This window comes from Penicillium cosmopolitanum, assembly GCF_028827165.1.
Source record: "Penicillium cosmopolitanum strain IBT 29677 chromosome Unknown utg000004l:1.0-4361866.0:1.0-4365735.0, whole genome shotgun sequence".
In the NCBI taxonomy this organism is placed as follows: Eukaryota; Fungi; Ascomycota; class Eurotiomycetes; order Eurotiales; family Aspergillaceae; genus Penicillium; species Penicillium cosmopolitanum.
Window position 1 is genome coordinate 4034959 of NW_026622674.1, and position 15676 is coordinate 4050634.

The 15676-nt window shown below is 49.3% G+C and overlaps 6 protein-coding genes across 6 annotated transcripts; 4 read left to right on the top strand and 2 right to left on the bottom strand.

Moving 5' to 3' along the window:
• Window positions 1-1456: 1456 nt before the first annotated feature.
• Window positions 1457-4371, top strand: N7509_002927 (ankyrin repeat domain-containing protein; the record flags this gene model as incomplete). Its single annotated transcript, XM_056627564.1, has 2 exons — window positions 1457-1547; window positions 1706-4371. The coding sequence occupies 2 exons, from the start codon at window positions 1457-1459 to the stop codon at window positions 4369-4371; spliced, it is 2757 nt and encodes a 918-aa protein (XP_056493359.1).
• A 535-nt stretch (window positions 4372-4906) lies between these two features.
• On the top strand, window positions 4907-5731 carry N7509_002928 (uncharacterized protein; the record flags this gene model as incomplete). The annotated part of the gene is made up of 1 exon (XM_056627565.1): window positions 4907-5731. One exon carries the CDS (start codon window positions 4907-4909, stop codon window positions 5729-5731), a length of 825 nt encoding a protein of 274 aa, XP_056493360.1.
• Window positions 5732-6341: 610 nt separating this feature from the next.
• N7509_002929 (uncharacterized protein) lies at window positions 6342-6855 on the top strand (the record flags this gene model as incomplete). The annotated part of the gene is made up of 2 exons (XM_056627566.1): window positions 6342-6353; window positions 6403-6855. 2 exons carry the CDS (start codon window positions 6342-6344, stop codon window positions 6853-6855), a joined length of 465 nt encoding a protein of 154 aa, XP_056493361.1.
• Window positions 6856-7375: 520 nt separating this feature from the next.
• Window positions 7376-9481, bottom strand: N7509_002930 (putative serine/threonine protein kinase; the record flags this gene model as incomplete). The annotated part of the gene is made up of 4 exons (XM_056627567.1): window positions 7376-7466; window positions 7541-8771; window positions 8813-8857; window positions 8926-9481. The coding sequence occupies 4 exons, from the start codon at window positions 9479-9481 to the stop codon at window positions 7376-7378; spliced, it is 1923 nt and encodes a 640-aa protein (XP_056493362.1).
• A 929-nt stretch (window positions 9482-10410) lies between these two features.
• Window positions 10411-10834, bottom strand: N7509_002931 (cupin domain-containing protein; the record flags this gene model as incomplete). The annotated part of the gene is made up of 2 exons (XM_056627568.1): window positions 10411-10669; window positions 10740-10834. The coding sequence occupies 2 exons, from the start codon at window positions 10832-10834 to the stop codon at window positions 10411-10413; spliced, it is 354 nt and encodes a 117-aa protein (XP_056493363.1).
• Window positions 10835-13173: 2339 nt separating this feature from the next.
• On the top strand, window positions 13174-15664 carry N7509_002932 (Zn(II)2Cys6 transcription factor; the record flags this gene model as incomplete). Its single annotated transcript, XM_056627569.1, has 2 exons — window positions 13174-13303; window positions 13437-15664. The coding sequence occupies 2 exons, from the start codon at window positions 13174-13176 to the stop codon at window positions 15662-15664; spliced, it is 2358 nt and encodes a 785-aa protein (XP_056493364.1).
• Window positions 15665-15676: the final 12 nt, after the last annotated feature.

A 15676-nucleotide genomic window follows, 5' to 3' on the forward strand; every position in this document is an offset into this window, starting at 1 on the left:
GCATCTTCAAAATAGAAAGGAAAGATCTTTTCAAGTATACCGCGATGGAGACCTCACTTTAGCGCCGTGACTGTCAAAGATGCGCCGAAGCGGCCCCCCCCCACCTTCAAATCGGCGGTACCCCCAATCAAGGGCATTGCTGCTAAAACAGTACCAAAGTATTTGAAACAGTGCGGCGCGAAAAACAACATCATTTATGTGGGTTGAGAATGGGGGTCTATTTATGTCACTTCGCCTTTGTTTTTCAGGGTTCAACGCATGCATGAACGTGGGATCGGGCGGCGGGACGAACATGTTCTCCCGTGTCTCTAAGCGCCGGCCCTCGAAATATCGCACACAGGGGCGATCCGGCACGGGGCGGGGAAATCCAATCGTGTGATTGTTTAAGCGCTTTTCTCTGAGTCGGCCGTTGGGGATAAATGGGTGAATTGCTCGGTTTATTATCGGTGTTACTGGGTGCCACCTGTCGGAATGGATGGAGATGGACTGAAAATAGCGAAGACTTTGTACTACAGTTCTTGATATCTTTGTTTCTAACGTTGTCATAGAGAGCCTTTATTTGTCTTTCATTAGTCGGCAATGTTTATTTTGTTTACATTATTGGTTTTCTTTTTTTTTATGAAACAAGCTACCTTACAAGTCGAAAAATCCAAGGAGCTGCGATGCCAAATAGTGAGTGACTTAGTTTGGTCAAAATGAAACTGGTTGTAAAACCTAATAGCCCAACCTTTGGAAGCCTATGCTCCCTTACTGACCCGGATCCTTTTCTTGCAATATTATACATTAAGCTTTCGTCAAAGAGTTCTGATGTTTCGGACCCATTACTTTAACTCTAAAGTAGGCAGCTTCCATTTTAACCTTTAGAGTTCTGCTCCTGTGTTTCACTGTCATGAGAGTAGATTTGCATAGGATACGCTTAGTATGAGATTTAGCTTTTGCTCCGGGAAAACATTAGGGTAATATTGTCTTGTGTGATTAGGTAGACCGTCCTAAGCATGCCCAGGTGAGCAAAATTAGAGCCCACTTACTTGCATTGCCCCTTCAACCATCAAATTTGATTACCATCCCCATAGCTATAAACAAGGAAAGAAATAATTATTATCTAGCTATCTGTTGCTCCGGAAGTTTGGATATGATATAGTATTCCAATTTCTCTGGATTATAGATCGCGAATTCGTTTTGTGCCGTCCCCGAGTATCAGGGAGCAAGAAAGCGCATTGAAGACGGTACGCGCAATATGATTTCTTCACACAAGTCCTATCCTGGGTTAAAAATGCAGATTTAAATCATGAGGCTTACTGCTCTCAAAATAAAGGACCATTTGGTGTCAAAGTGAGTAGCGGCTGACGATCACCTGATGGCGGGTTGAGAGCCGAAAATTGTATTGCAACTGTATGTGGGGGCTAGGACTTTCACTCTCCCATGACAGTATCACGGGATAGACCGTTCATCAGCAATGGATTCCATGTCAATGTCCTTTGGAAATGCCCTCTCCTCTCTGCAACTGGGAAGTAACCACGGCGGTACCATTAACTTTAACTCTCCCGGTATGTCTCAGAAAGGCCCTTCTCGACCGCACTTTATTGGTTGACAGTCGGCTTTTTGGTCTTTGACTAGCTCAATCAGAAGCTTCACAGCAAGATAAAGACAATGGTATCTATATATCCTTGCGATTAAGAGGGACTACCATTGACTATCCTGATAGTGATTCTCAAATCCCTGGCATTTCCTCAAATGTTAGACCGGAGAGATAACATTGAGCAATGTCATGCCAGCACCTGCGAATGGATTCTGGAAATGGAAGAGTACAAGACCTGGATGGGCAGTCGTCATGGCTTACTTTGGGTCAAAGGCAAGCCGGGTGCAGGCAAATCGACCTTGATGGCATTCCTCTATGAAAAGCTCGAGAAATTTCCGGAAAATGATCAACGTGGGGCCATTCAACTCGATTTTTTCTTTACGGCTCGAGGCACTGAGCTACAGAGAACACCACTTGGTATGTTCAGGTCTTTGCTCAACCAGATATATGCCTCAGACGAAACTGTGCGCTGTGCCGTCCGCGAGGCTTATGAAAAACGATGTCGGCTGTTCGGACATAACGATGAACACAAATGGCCACAGAAAACACTGGAAGAGCTACTGACAAGTGCTATTCTCACATCGGCAAATCAAAAGCAAGTGAGAGTCTTTGTGGATGCTCTGGATGAGACAGGGGCCGAGTCCGCCCCGCAGCTGGCAGCATATTTCCATCGACTCAGTACTCGTGCTGAAAAGGAGAAGGTGTCTGTTCAGATCTGCATCTCGTGCCGACACTATCCCATCATAGCAAGCCCCCAGGCTGTGGAAATCTGCGTCGAAGATCATAATCGGAGGGATATTGCGACATACATCGACGACGTTCTTGCTGATATGGAAAATGAAGAAGATATCACTGAAACCATGAAAGAGGAACTTATGAAGGAACTGACAGGAAGAGCAAATGGTGTATTCCAATGGGTCCACATCATGCTGCCTCTTCTTCAACAGCGAGTCCTTGACGGGGATTCGTTGGATGAAGTCAGCTCCTGGTTAAATGAGGTCCCGGCTGATCTAGAGGAGGTGTATACATACATTCTCAACAATGTGATAGATGAGAGGAATCGTGGACAGTCGTTCCTGTTATTTCAATGGCTGTGCTTTGCTGAGCGGTCTTTGACGTTGACTGAAGTCCGGTACGCCTTGGTAGCGGAGAATACCAAGATATTGCTTTCACCAAAACCATGGGAGAAGGTTGAGGGATTTGTCGACAGTGACAAGCGCATGAAGCGGAAACTCAAAGCCCTTTCTGGTGGCCTAGTTGAGGTTGTTTCTGGCCAGGAGAAGAGTGATAACTCAGCATGGGGGTTTGACGGGCCCTTGCAGTTAGTTCAAGTGGTTCACCAGTCGGTTAATGATTTTCTATCCAACAAAGGATTGGAGCTTTTGCATCTGTCAGCCGACAAAAGTTCATCACTTGAATGTGACACGGCGCCTTTCTCGAAATTTCAAGCAACTCTTTATAGGTCTTGTCTGGTTTATTTCGCCACGTCAAATACGCCCCGAAAATTGACGAAAAAGCAATTGATTCAGAGCTACCCGTTTCTTGCATATGCCACCGAGAACCTTTTCATTCATGCGGAAAAAAGTGCCGAATCGCGAATCGACGTGCTTAATAATGAAATTGATACCCTTCAGCGGCTCTTCGACAGATGGCTCAGCATCCATCGCTGCTTTAGCGAAGAAAGTACATCCCAAGACACATTCCCGCCGCTCGGCACCAAACTTTCACACGTGGCTGCATTATACAATCTAGTCGATGTCATAGAATGGCTGGCCTCAAACAGCAACGATCTGGGGTCCGAAGACAGCGACGGAAATACGGCGTTTCATTTCGCTGCTCGACGTGGTCATATAACAGTGGCAAAGATCCTGCGACAGAATGGAGCAGACTGTGGGGTAAAAAACACCAAATCTGGAAAAACGCCATTGATAGAGGCGGCCGAAAATGGAAATTTGGAATTTGTCGAATGGCTCCTAACCGGGGGAGTAAATCTCGACCAGGCGGCGCATGATGAGGGAAGCGCGCTTCATGCAGCTTCAGAAAATGGTCATCATGCGGTGGTGACAATGTTACTCGAAGCGGGAGCGGATGTCAATACCCAAGGTGGGCTTTTTGGCAACGCTCTACAAGCTGCTACTTATTATGGAAATATTGAAGCAGTTCAACTACTACTAGATGCCGGGGCCGATGTCAATGCCCGAGGTGGCGAATATGGCAATGCTCTACAAGCTGCTGCGAGGCAGGGAAATATCAAAGTGGTCCAGCTACTACTAGATACCTCTGCCAATGTCAATGCCCAAGGTGGTAAATATGGCAATGCTCTCCAAGCTGCTGCAAGGCATAGAAATATCAAAGTAGTCCAAATACTACTAGATGCCCATGCGGATGTCAATGCCCAAGGTGGTCGATATGGCAACGCTCTCCAAGCCTCCGCTTTCAATGGAGATACAAAAGTAGTTCAAATACTACTAGATGCCCATGCGGATGTCAATGCCCAAGGTGGTCGATATGGAAATGCTCTGCAAGCCTCCGCTTTCAATGGAGATATCAAAGTTGTTAAAATACTACTTGACGCTGGTGCAGATGTCAATTCCCAATGTGCCACATATGCTAGTGCTCTACAAATTGCTTCTTTTTATGGGGATATCGAAATAGTCCAAATACTCCTAGATGCCCATGCTGATGTCAATGCCCAAGGTGGTAGATATGGCAGCGCACTGCAGGCTGCTGAATCAGGGGGGCGCATAACGATAGTACAGGTGCTATTAACCGCCGGTGCTCGTGAAATTTGAACGGCCGAATACATCGAAGCTGATTGAGGTTGGTGATTGCCATCCTCTCAACACTGGGTATGCCAAGGTGTTCCTGCGCTCTAGATGAGTTTCCTCAGACGAATTGAAATGAGTTTATTACTTTGGCTAGACGTACCAGTCACTGATGAGACGTGGCCGCAGAGGTGAGCATGTAAGAAATAGAAGAAGTGGCTGCCGCCTGGAGCTGCCTGAGGCTTAGGCACGCCCACCGACCTCAGCGCTAGTCAATATAAGACTTAGACATAACCCCAACAGGCCGTCATCAACATAGGATTTCTCAACGAACCCGTTTCCAAATCTCTACATTTCCTATAGTCCTAGGAATTCCCCCCTTCCTAAATCGGCAATATTGTTCCATGCCGAAGATGGAGACTTTGGAAAATAGACATACCACACCTGAGTAAGATCGCCCCAGCCGCCCCAGGCAGCCAGACTCTTAATAACTTACTTTGACAGCGCCAGCATGGCCTCTAAGGCAGTACCTTCAGAGTCATTGCAACCCAAATCGATAGAAATGCTCCATATCTGGCCCGAACCTTGGACCTTCAAGCAGACCATCGCTTCTCTCTTCACGTCGGAGCCGAGTCTGCAATCCCAGATAACCCAAACAGACACGTGGAAAGAAGAAGGAAATTATCCAATGTACAACGTCTGGAGCCCCGCCTTTTTCGGAACCACTCTCCCGCAACCAGGCACCGCCCCATCCAAGTTGACTCGAAATGACTTGATAGTCACGCGATGGAAAGAAGACAAAGAAGAAGAAGACACGGTATCATTGGAAAAGGAAGATATCACGACCTTATCTTTCAGCTCGGAGGATATTATCGGTACTGTCGATGTCGATCTTCCCCCAATGCTCTGCTGCAAGTGTTGTTTCCGGTATCGGGGCTGTATCAGGTTAGCCAACGGCGAACGCTGGCGATTCACCGAAGAGCTCCAAGAATACTTCCAGTTTGCCCGGGAGTGGGGAAACGTGTCGTCGAAGATTGGAGGGCCTGGAGACTTGAATCAAACCCGTACGACTAGTATCTCGTGGTATCGTTACCACGATTGGATCTGGCCGGAGGGAGAGACAAAGCCGGAACTGCCATTTTCAACGAACAAGAATACACATATTTGTCGGGTGAGCTTGAGAGCTGCGCGCAGCTCTGCGAGCCTGAGTTCAAAGAGGGATCTCCAGAAAAATCCAACTCTCGCGGTTATGAATGAAGATGGGTTTATTTTCCTGGATACCTTGCCGCAAGGGCAGGGGCTTGAAGCAGGTGGCCTACGGGACTTGATCGTACTAACTGGTCTTGCTGTTGCAAATTATGAGCAGCGCTCAGGCAACAAGAAGTAGTCTAAAGTGAATTTTGGAAGACAAAGTGAGAAGAGCCCTGGGGGTTGATTTCAAGTTGAAGAGGATGTCGAGAATTCTCTGTCCTGATTTGTTCCATCACAACTTCTAAATAGTGGTACTAGTAGTAATATCGTATGCTTTCCGGATAATTAAGTTGCGTATTTCGAATTTATTATGACTTTATTACCTAGTCTCTAAAATCGCCAGCATATTCATAATGATGTGTTTGGTGCAACGCTCGAGTCTACTATGGACTCCGCAATGTTGGCATATAACTTGACCATAGTAAAAAAATACTCATAATCAACGCCCTTCTAGTGGATTCCAAAATGCCAACATTAAACCCCAGCCAAGTGACCCAGAGTACCCACAATTACTACTAGTAACTTACTAATTATGACTCGATAATTCAACTTCAAACTTGTATTGTTCATGTGACTAACCCAGACGGGATCCCGGCACATGACATCATCCCAAGCTGTCCCGACTCTCCAACTCCGACTTCACCTCTTCCCCTCTGCTCCGCTCTCCTAATCTCCTCATCTCCTCAATCACCTCCAATTTACAACTTGAACTCTCCCCTGCCTACCAATCCCATCCAACCATCAAAATGTTTCGCTTTGTAAGTTCCCCTCCCATTGCACCCGCCAACAAAGCTAACCACCCACCAGAGCAAAACCCTCGACCCCATCACCCTCTTCCACAACCCAAACCTCGCCCCCTCAACCCGAACCCTAAACATCCTCAAGCAAGCCTCAGCTGCTGCTGCATCCTCCGCAACCGAAGACCAAGCCAGCGACCACAGCACCCACTCAAAGCAACAACGCGGCCAATTCGAATTGGAAGTCACAACCGACAACCCAACGACCGATCAGCTGCGCTCGATCCTGGATTACATCTCGCCGACCAGTGGCACCGGTGGTCTGGGTAACAAGGAGACTTACGCTGTTTCTGAATTGATTCGTGGTGCCAGGACTGCTGAGGAAGCGTTGAAGAAGTTCAAGGAGGATCCCTCTGGGAGCTTTGTTAAGCCTATCACTGTTGATTGGACCAATGGTCGTGCTGTTATTGGTGATCAGGAGTCTGCTATCTTGAAGATGGTTAGACAACTTCCTGATAACTAGGCGATCACTTTCATTTTCATGCTAGTGCTGCGGCTAAAGGGCGATTCCGGCCGGACTTTCATGGCGCCCGAGTCGAGCGATTTAATTGAAGGGACTCAATGTGGTGCGCGCAGTGCAATTAGAGCATTGTTGAGATCACCTTGATATGGGCTACTGCTTATGTGTTTTGTGAAGGATTACTGTAACTGAGACTAGTCATGTTTATGTAAGTATCATACACTCAATGTTAAACTCCATCAAAGACCCCGCGACTGCGACGACCGCGACCAACCCGAAAACTTGAATAGTGTAGAGTAGAATAGAATAGACTTCATCTTCACATTGCTTCTGCGGGTACAATACAATACAATGCAGCGCAGTGGAGCCCAGTGCCGCCGCAGGAGGATAAATAAATAGCAATGCATGGAGAAAAGAAGTAAAAAGCGCCATTAAACACATACGCATCGACCAAGCCAGCTTGAATCAGATGACAAGAAGCAGAAGGGGGCTTAAAAGTAAACAAGCCTGACTGAGTCGGCTACTAGAAGATAGTTCCGAAGCTGCCATCCGTCGCGATCGGTTTGCGTGGTGAACTGCGACCACCAGTGCTGTCGACGGCGGGTTTGCGGTGACTGGATAGACCGTTTCTGTTAGCAAATGACTCTTCAATGCCAGCAGATTGGACCTGGGGGTAAATGAAACATACCGGAAGGTAAATCCCACAAATAATTGCTTATTCATCTTATCATCACGGTCGGCCATGTCCTCGAGTGCACGCTGCTTATCATGGACCTCCTTATACTTGGCCATGTCCGCCTCGTTACTGAAATCGTCAAAGTAGCCTGCATCCGTCTCCGAGTCCAACTCTGGTACGAATGGTGCCCGCTGCTCGCGCAGCCGATTGAAGTCGACCTCACTGAAGTAGTCGTGGGCGTGAATCTCGTTAATATTCTTGAACCGTTGTTCCTTGCCTGCGACCAATTTCGTGATAAGATCCCACGTCCGGCGAGAGAGGAAATAGTTCGGATCCTCGTATACTGGCTTGCGGAGGACCTTTTGCCAACGCTTAAGGTTTTGCCATGTTTCGTCGACGGTCGCACCTGCGAATGGAGGATAGCCGGCGAGCGCCTCGAATAACATACAGCCCAGACTCCAATAGTCGACTGTAAAATCGTATTGCTCGCCCTTGAGCACTTCCGGTGCCATGTAATCGGGCGAACCGACGATAGACTTAGCATAGTTGACTTCGCGCTCGCGCAGGGTGCGGTACCCCTGGCGGCGCTCGGCCATAGTTCGCTGTTCCATGGGTCGGCCGAACGGGACTGAGGTATTGCCCACTTCTTCTAGCTTCACGCGCATCGACTCAATCTTTCCGGGACTCAGCATGCCAGCCGCCAGACCGAAATCGGTCAATTTAACATGACCGGTCGAATCGATCAGGAAGTTCTCTGGTTTCAGATCACGGTGAATATAACCCAAAATGTGGAGCGCATCGATACAACTGAACATCTCGGCGATGTAGAAGCGCGCATGGCGGTTATGGAGAACGCCGGTGTTGTTGAGCAGAGTGCGGAAATCACCACCTGGAACATACTCCATCGCCAGGTAGATTTGGGTGTCATCTTGGAAGGCGTACAAGAGCTTGACGAGCCATTCACTCTTTGCCGCGGTCAGAATGTCGCGCTCGGTGAGAATGTGTCGGATTTCGTCTAATTTGAATAGGAGCTTCTTGCTCATCACCTTCAAGGCACACACCTCGCGCGTGTCCTTCTTCTGCGCCAAGTATACCTGGCCATAACCACCCTGGCCGACCTGCGTCAGGATCTGGAAATCGCCCTGGCGGAGACGGGTGCGACGCTTGCGAAGATGTGCGCGCTCGCGGCCCAGGTATTTCAAAAGAGCGGGTTCGTATTCGTCGTTGGGGGTAGTGGGGGGGGCTCGGGGTAGGCGGCTTTGAATTGGGTATGGCGGGTTTGACGGTTGTGGACGTAACTGAGGAGATCGAAGTAGTGGTCAAGGAAGTCTGCGGGGATTAGTATCAGGAGGGCAGTTCTGGGTGTTGTGAAGGGAGTGATCTTTCGTTCAACATACATAGTTGGGTGACATTTGCCAAGCGCTTAACCTTGGGTTGATTCAACTTCTCCATCTCCTCCGGGGTCAGCCCGCGCAACTGAACCTGGCGCTTGGTCGTGTCGTCCCGTTGTTGCTGATAAGGCTCATGTCGGGAGATGGCTGCGGGGGTCGGGTTTGAACCCAATTCTTTTTGTAGGCGGGTGGTCGGAGGGGTATTTTCCTTGTTTGCGCGACGGGTCGGGCTCGTAGGACGTTGGTGGATGACACTCTCGTTGAAGTCGTCCGGACGTTCGCGTTCGCGATCGGTAAACATGGGATGATTGAAGTGGTTATGGGTGGGTTTGGAGGGAGAGGTCGGAGTCAATTTCAAGGCCTTGTCGAATACATTGGGCAGATCGAGAGCGCCAGGGGGTGCCCGGGATTTACTAGGGCTTCCCTGAGGGGTTTGTGTTGGACTGATGTAGCCACTGCCGGCGGGGGTGGAGGGGCGATCGAAGGATTCATTGCCGGAGCGAGTGTGTAGGAGAGGCGGGGGATTAGGCAGTCGGAGACCACCGTCGACATCGATAGCCATGATAGGGGGATGAGTGGGATGTGAGAAGTGAAGGGTCGAAGGTTGAAGAGTGAAGCGTGAAGTGAAGAGTGAAGTGAAGAGAGGATAAGTTGAAGGAAGGAGGGGAGCCCCTTGATCAGGCAGGACTTGGGCGGAGTTTACGAGTACCCTTGACCACCACTTCACACTATTCTTGCACTACGAGTACACTACGAGTACACACACTCTCTCTTCATTTATCCAACGGAACAGGATCGGTCCAGCTCCACTCGATCGGATCTTGCTTCAGCGCGATTCAGCTCCATCCACATCCACTCCTACACCCACTTCCCTCCCCTGTCTGTCTGTTGCCTGAGCAACTAACTCTAACCCCCCACGTCATCCTAAGGCTGTGCAGCCAGGAAGTTGAGTTTATCGAGGCGAGCTGAACCTGATCCACCCCGGTGGACTCGGAGGTAAGCGCTGCAGGTCATATCCTGTTCCTGATCTAGTGGAGGGGTCGGGGTGGAGAGGTGTTTGCCTTGGTTGACGGAATTCGGAGATGACTGGAGATGACTCTGTTTGTACTCCGAGGATCAGTATGAGTATCCAATTATCGAGATAGTCCCATTGTATTGGTTTAGTGCAAGGGTGTTCCATGTGCTGTATATTGTATATTTCATAATGTTATTGTTATTGTATCTCGTATAGTTATATCCTACCCATGGATCCGTGGTTGATAGCAAGTAAGCAAACTACCCGATTGGGATAGCCCCGAACAAATATCAATTTTCACAAGGATCTTCGCATCCCAGGATCCTTCGACTCGGGGCTCTCGTCGACTTTATCTACCAAGGTTGCCGATGCCATCCCCAAGCTTGATTGGCCATCTAAACCTGCCCCTCAGCTCGCTGGCCCGTCTATGAGATCGGTTAGCACTCAACTCGCTCGACTCCACCCACAGCCCTAGATCAGCAAACACTCGGATTCGGACTCACAAAGAACGCTAGCCCATACGTCTGAGTCGAAAAAGTGATCGTCACTCCCTTGGGGAAATAAAACACATCGCCTGGTGACGCTGTCACTTTCTGGCCCGTCTCGTCCGAAATTTCAAATTGGCCCTCCAGAATAATCTTCATCTCGTCGTAGGTATAGGTGTACACCAATGGGGTCCCCTTCTCTAGTCGGTAGAAGCCCGCGGACATGGGCTTGTCGGGGTTTTCCTTCTGACTATTGATGGTGTTAGCATTGCTCATCACTATACCGCATACTATGTAGTACACTATCCTCTTCCGCTTACCTGGTGCTAATATCGCCGAGGAAGGCATTCTCATTCGCGATGAGTGGCGGCTTGAAGGTGGACTGGGCCTTGGCGTAGTATTTGAATGCCGACATTTTGTATCTTGTAAATGTGACTGTTCCCAGTTGTTGATCTTAGAGAATTGGCCCCGTGCCCGCTGCTTGATTTATATGATCTTGCTCCAGGTAAATTCGCAAGCCCCTCCCGAAAGAGGGGATGTTCGCCATCGCGCTGAGATCTGAGTACAGGCAGTTGCTTCCTGGTTGCTGTGTCGTGAGTTGAGTAGAAGGCTGGATTGCATGCCTCATTTAGGCAGGCCGGGGGTGAATCTAACAGTCCCACTGGCCCAGCGATGCGAAATGCGATGCGATGCGATGCGATGAGGGGTTGAATGAGGGGGAAGGGAGATAAGCTCTGATCGATATAGAGAGGAGGGTAGGTAGGGACGGATTGTTCAGGTGAATTCAATTCAAGTTATGCTAGTTTCAAGCTGCTATTTTGAGGAAACTATTCTGGATACAATTCAAGTTCGAATTATTCGAAGCTATACGGAGTAGGCCAGGCTTAGTTAACAACTTGAACTTGAATGCCAGCGAAGTGTCAATTCGATTCCACGGGATACTATTCCCCGAAACGGTTAGTGGATATATTGAGTTGTACACTGGCACCAACCAGAGGAACTCTGTGCCCTTTTTGATAGGATACTAATCAAAAGACAGGTCCAGTAATTTTTAAGGAAAGAATTCCCATCTCGAGGTTCGCATCCACAAGACAAGTTCGTCTTAGCGTGGACCGGAAAAGTTCATAAAGCTCCAGATGCCTTCGATCAACTTTCTTTTGTATTGATAGTTGCCCTCAGGAGGTCCATTGCTGATAAGAATTGCTGAATAACATTCTCTGCTGGGGCTCACCATAAGAGCAATATTCATCTGGCACAGATTGGCCAAGGTCATCGTCTTCCTTGATGGTCCGAGTCACGAATAGTGGCGGTACCTGGATTGTATAACATCCTCAAACCTACCATGAGTATCGCAGGAGCCTGATCACTAATTTCAAGTTCGGCTCTTTTGACCAGCTCTTTCCACAAAACGGACCGTTTCCATGGGCGTGTCTAGCCGGACCGCCATCACGGAACGTCACGGAATGGACTCGGAGCGAACATGCCGGTACCATATATACAATGGACAGCCTGAGACATGCACTTCTTCCAAGTGTTGGGAGTGAAAACAGATCTTCACTTGGAAATGAGGACGATCATGGCCATTCTACAGGAGTCTACGGACAATGGATAGCTGATATAATGAAACGGAATGGCAGAGATGAGCCAAACCCCCGCCCGGATCAGCCTCGCATCTTGAAGAATGCGGGGAAAACTGTATTCCATGCCCGCGGGCATCGGATGTGTACCAAGATATGCTGGCCATACATGATCTAGCCGTCCTACCCCACGGTCATCGTGATAGGCCAGTGCTGATGAGATAGATATCCGGCGTTCACGGCTCACGGTTCACGGCAGGTAGGTCCGTTAGCTTGATCAAGAGTGCACCTGACCCCATGTTCTAGATCGTTTCACAGAAGTTGAATCTCAGAATTGATATGGGCGAAGTGCCTATAATATGCACAATATTTAGAGAGGAACTCGGAGCGGCTCTAGACTTAGGGTATAGGTAGATGACATTATTTCCGGTGAAAATTGTGTCTCAGTGAGGCGGAGGTTGTAAGGTCAACTTCTAGAAGCAATTCAGTGAATGTTTCACTGTACGCTGGCCGTATTTCGATGATTTCAGATGGATCAGCTCTAATCCCACTATGAAAGGGGCGATCGGGTCGGCAGTTACAAACCCGATACAATACAGTATGGTACATAAGATACTGTATTGTTGTGATTACCAGTAACTACTGTTTGTACCGTACCGTATTGACGTACCCTTCGTGCCTGGAACTTCCTTCCCCGCATGAACCACACCAACCACCAACCAACCACCTACCTCCATCTTCCATCTATCAGACCCAGTGCCACGTCGATCCGGCATGCACACTGCTACTGAATACCTACCGCCTATCAATGATACCCTCAATATACACAGATTGGATCGTGCTCCTTTACGGCCTGGTTGAACTAACACTGCGGTATTCTTGAGGTACATATACTCCTCGCCAACGCATCGTTGGAATTGAAATGGACTACATCCGTACCCCTCAGCGACTCCAAGATCGGCGTCCCCGCATGGGCCTTATCTCGCCGAAGGCAAAGGAACGGTAATGCATAGGCGGAGACTGGCCCGGCCCTATCTTCGTCTTCGTGTCATTCGCGTCATGCACCCCGCTCTTATCTCCCTTCAACCTTGGATTTGCCCACTGGCAGTTAGATATTTCCCATCCATCATTTTCTCCCGATCCAGCGAGGTCCAACTATTGATCTGAACGCCTTGGTATGGAAACAATCAAAATTCCATCACCGTCCACGATTTTAGACTCGCCCGACACACCGGCCGGGAAGCCTGCCTCGCCCCGAAAGGCGAAGCAGTCGACCCGAAAGCCCAAACAGACCAAGAGTCGCAATGGTACGATCAGCTGATATTTGGTTTGGCGAACAGACGGACTCGGCTAGGAGCAGTTGACTGCCCCTGCTGGGTGCCAGTGCCAGCTAGACAATCCGCAGAATAGTATGCTGACCCATCTATCTGCTTCGCCCAGGTTGCATTACCTGCAAGGCGAAGCGCCTGAAGTGCGACGAGACAAAGCCGTCATGCGACCAGTGCGAGCGCCGTAAGGTGACCTGTGGGGGATACAAAAAGGACTTCAAATGGCGGCCGTTTGAGGAGACCAATATGTCCGTTGGTCGGCCTCCCGCAAAGACAAAGAAGGGTGCGCTATTCTACAGAGCTATGTTCACATATACCCTTCCAAGTTCTCCCGCTAATCTCTCATTCACAGCAACACCATCGCAGTCGTCCCAGAAGCCTCAGTCTCGGCTCCCTGCCAACTCGGAGAACTTTCCAACACCGCCAAGGACAGAGGAATCGACCCCGCCCACACTATTGCAGGCCAGCTCGAATGCAACTCCTCCCGAGATAGCCTTTCACGGCTCTCCTGACAGTTTCAAAAGCTACATGTCTATTGATGACAACTCACTTGATGACTTTAAACTACCGGAAGAGCCATCCACCAGCGCCGAGTCGACCACTCACCTGGGCGTGACGGTCCCTGTCGACTCCGACCCTCTGAAAATCTTGTCCTTTCTTGAGCCTTTTCAACATTCTGTCCCATTCACAGATTATTTGATGCCCGATCAAGAAGACCTGGATGACAACTCTGGCTCAATATTCTTTGGCCCACAGGAATTCCAGCCTCCCAATGGCCCGGGGCTTAGTTTCTCCCAGTTGCTTGAGGATGAAAACGGCGACATCGAAGAGATTATAAGGCAGTCAGACCCCAGTAATGGCCCGTGGAATCTGAATTTCTCTGGGGAAGATGGCGACGCGTTTGACTTTTCCCGTATTCCAGAACAGCCCAATCTGGCCCCTGAGAGTCGGGAGATGTTGGCCATGCGTTTTGATAAAATGACCTGCGGTATACTTTCCATCAAGGATGGCGCAACGGAGAATCCTTGGCGCACCCTCATCTGGCCACTTGCTAAAAGCACCCCTGCGTTATACCATGCGCTGTTTGCTCTATCGGCATTTCACTATGCCAAGGAGAATCCAGCGTTACGAGTGCAAGGTGTCAAGCATATGCGCCAGAGCATTACATGTCTGAGACAGCAAATCCAGAGCATGCGAGCTGACACTGCTTTGGCAACTAGCCTCGCGCTTGCATTCGCAGATACTTGGGATCAGAATACGCGCACTTGCATTCAGCATCTACGAGGTGCCAAGGCACTGATGATGCAGCTTCTCAATGCAGGACTCCAGGGTGGTCTTCAACCCGAGGAGCTCGACCGTATTCGTTTCTTGTACAATACGTGGACATATATGGACGTCATCGCGCGGCTGACCTCACTGGATGAATCCAGTCCCCAAGATCTGAATCCAGCCATTTTCCAACTCCCCGGCGACGCAATTCACGAGATCGACCCCTTGATGGGTTGTGCATCAACGCTATTTCCTTTGATCGGTCGAGTAGCTCGATTAGTCCAGCGCGTTAGAAAAACGTCGTCAAACTCTGTTTCCATTGTGGCGCAGGCGATGGAACTGAAGAGCCTTATCGAGCAGTGGGAACCACCAATTTGGTTCGAACCGCCCGAGGATCCTACTTCCGAGGTCCAGCACAGTATTCAGGTTGCGCACGCCTATCGCTGGGCAACCCTCCTGTACCTTCATCAAGCTGTACCAGAGATGCCTTCCGAGCCTGCGGAAGAAGTTGCCAAGCGTGTTTTAATCCTTCTCGCAACCGTGCCATATACCTCGCGAACCATCATCATTCAAATGTTCCCTCTCCTTGCCGCTGGAGCAGAGGTCGACATGGAAGATGACCGGAAATGGGTTCTTGATCGGTGGAACACAGTTCAATCTCGACTTATGCTCGGTGGGGTTGACAGATGCCTTGATGTGTTGCAAGAGGTCTGGTCTCGACGAGATGCTCTGAAGGCCGAGAGAAGACAGCAAGGTGCTAATAGGAACAACGCAAGGCATGGCTCTTTCTCCAGTGATGGCAAGGGATCAGCTGCGTTGCGTGGGGGTGAAAATACTTCGCGGGGATTTCATGTTCGAGCGGGGTCTGGTGATCTCGACAGATCGACCCAGCCACGGAATAATTGTTCCACGGCAGCTTCGAAGAGAAGAGGGTCTGCGCTGTCGTCGTTGGATAATATCGAGTTTGAGAGAACGGTGCGGAGTAGATTGCACTGGGTGAATGTTATGGGTGAATGGGGATGGGAAAGTATGCAGCTCGATCACGCATTCCATTTTCACGGCCTGAGCTGATATTTTGAAATT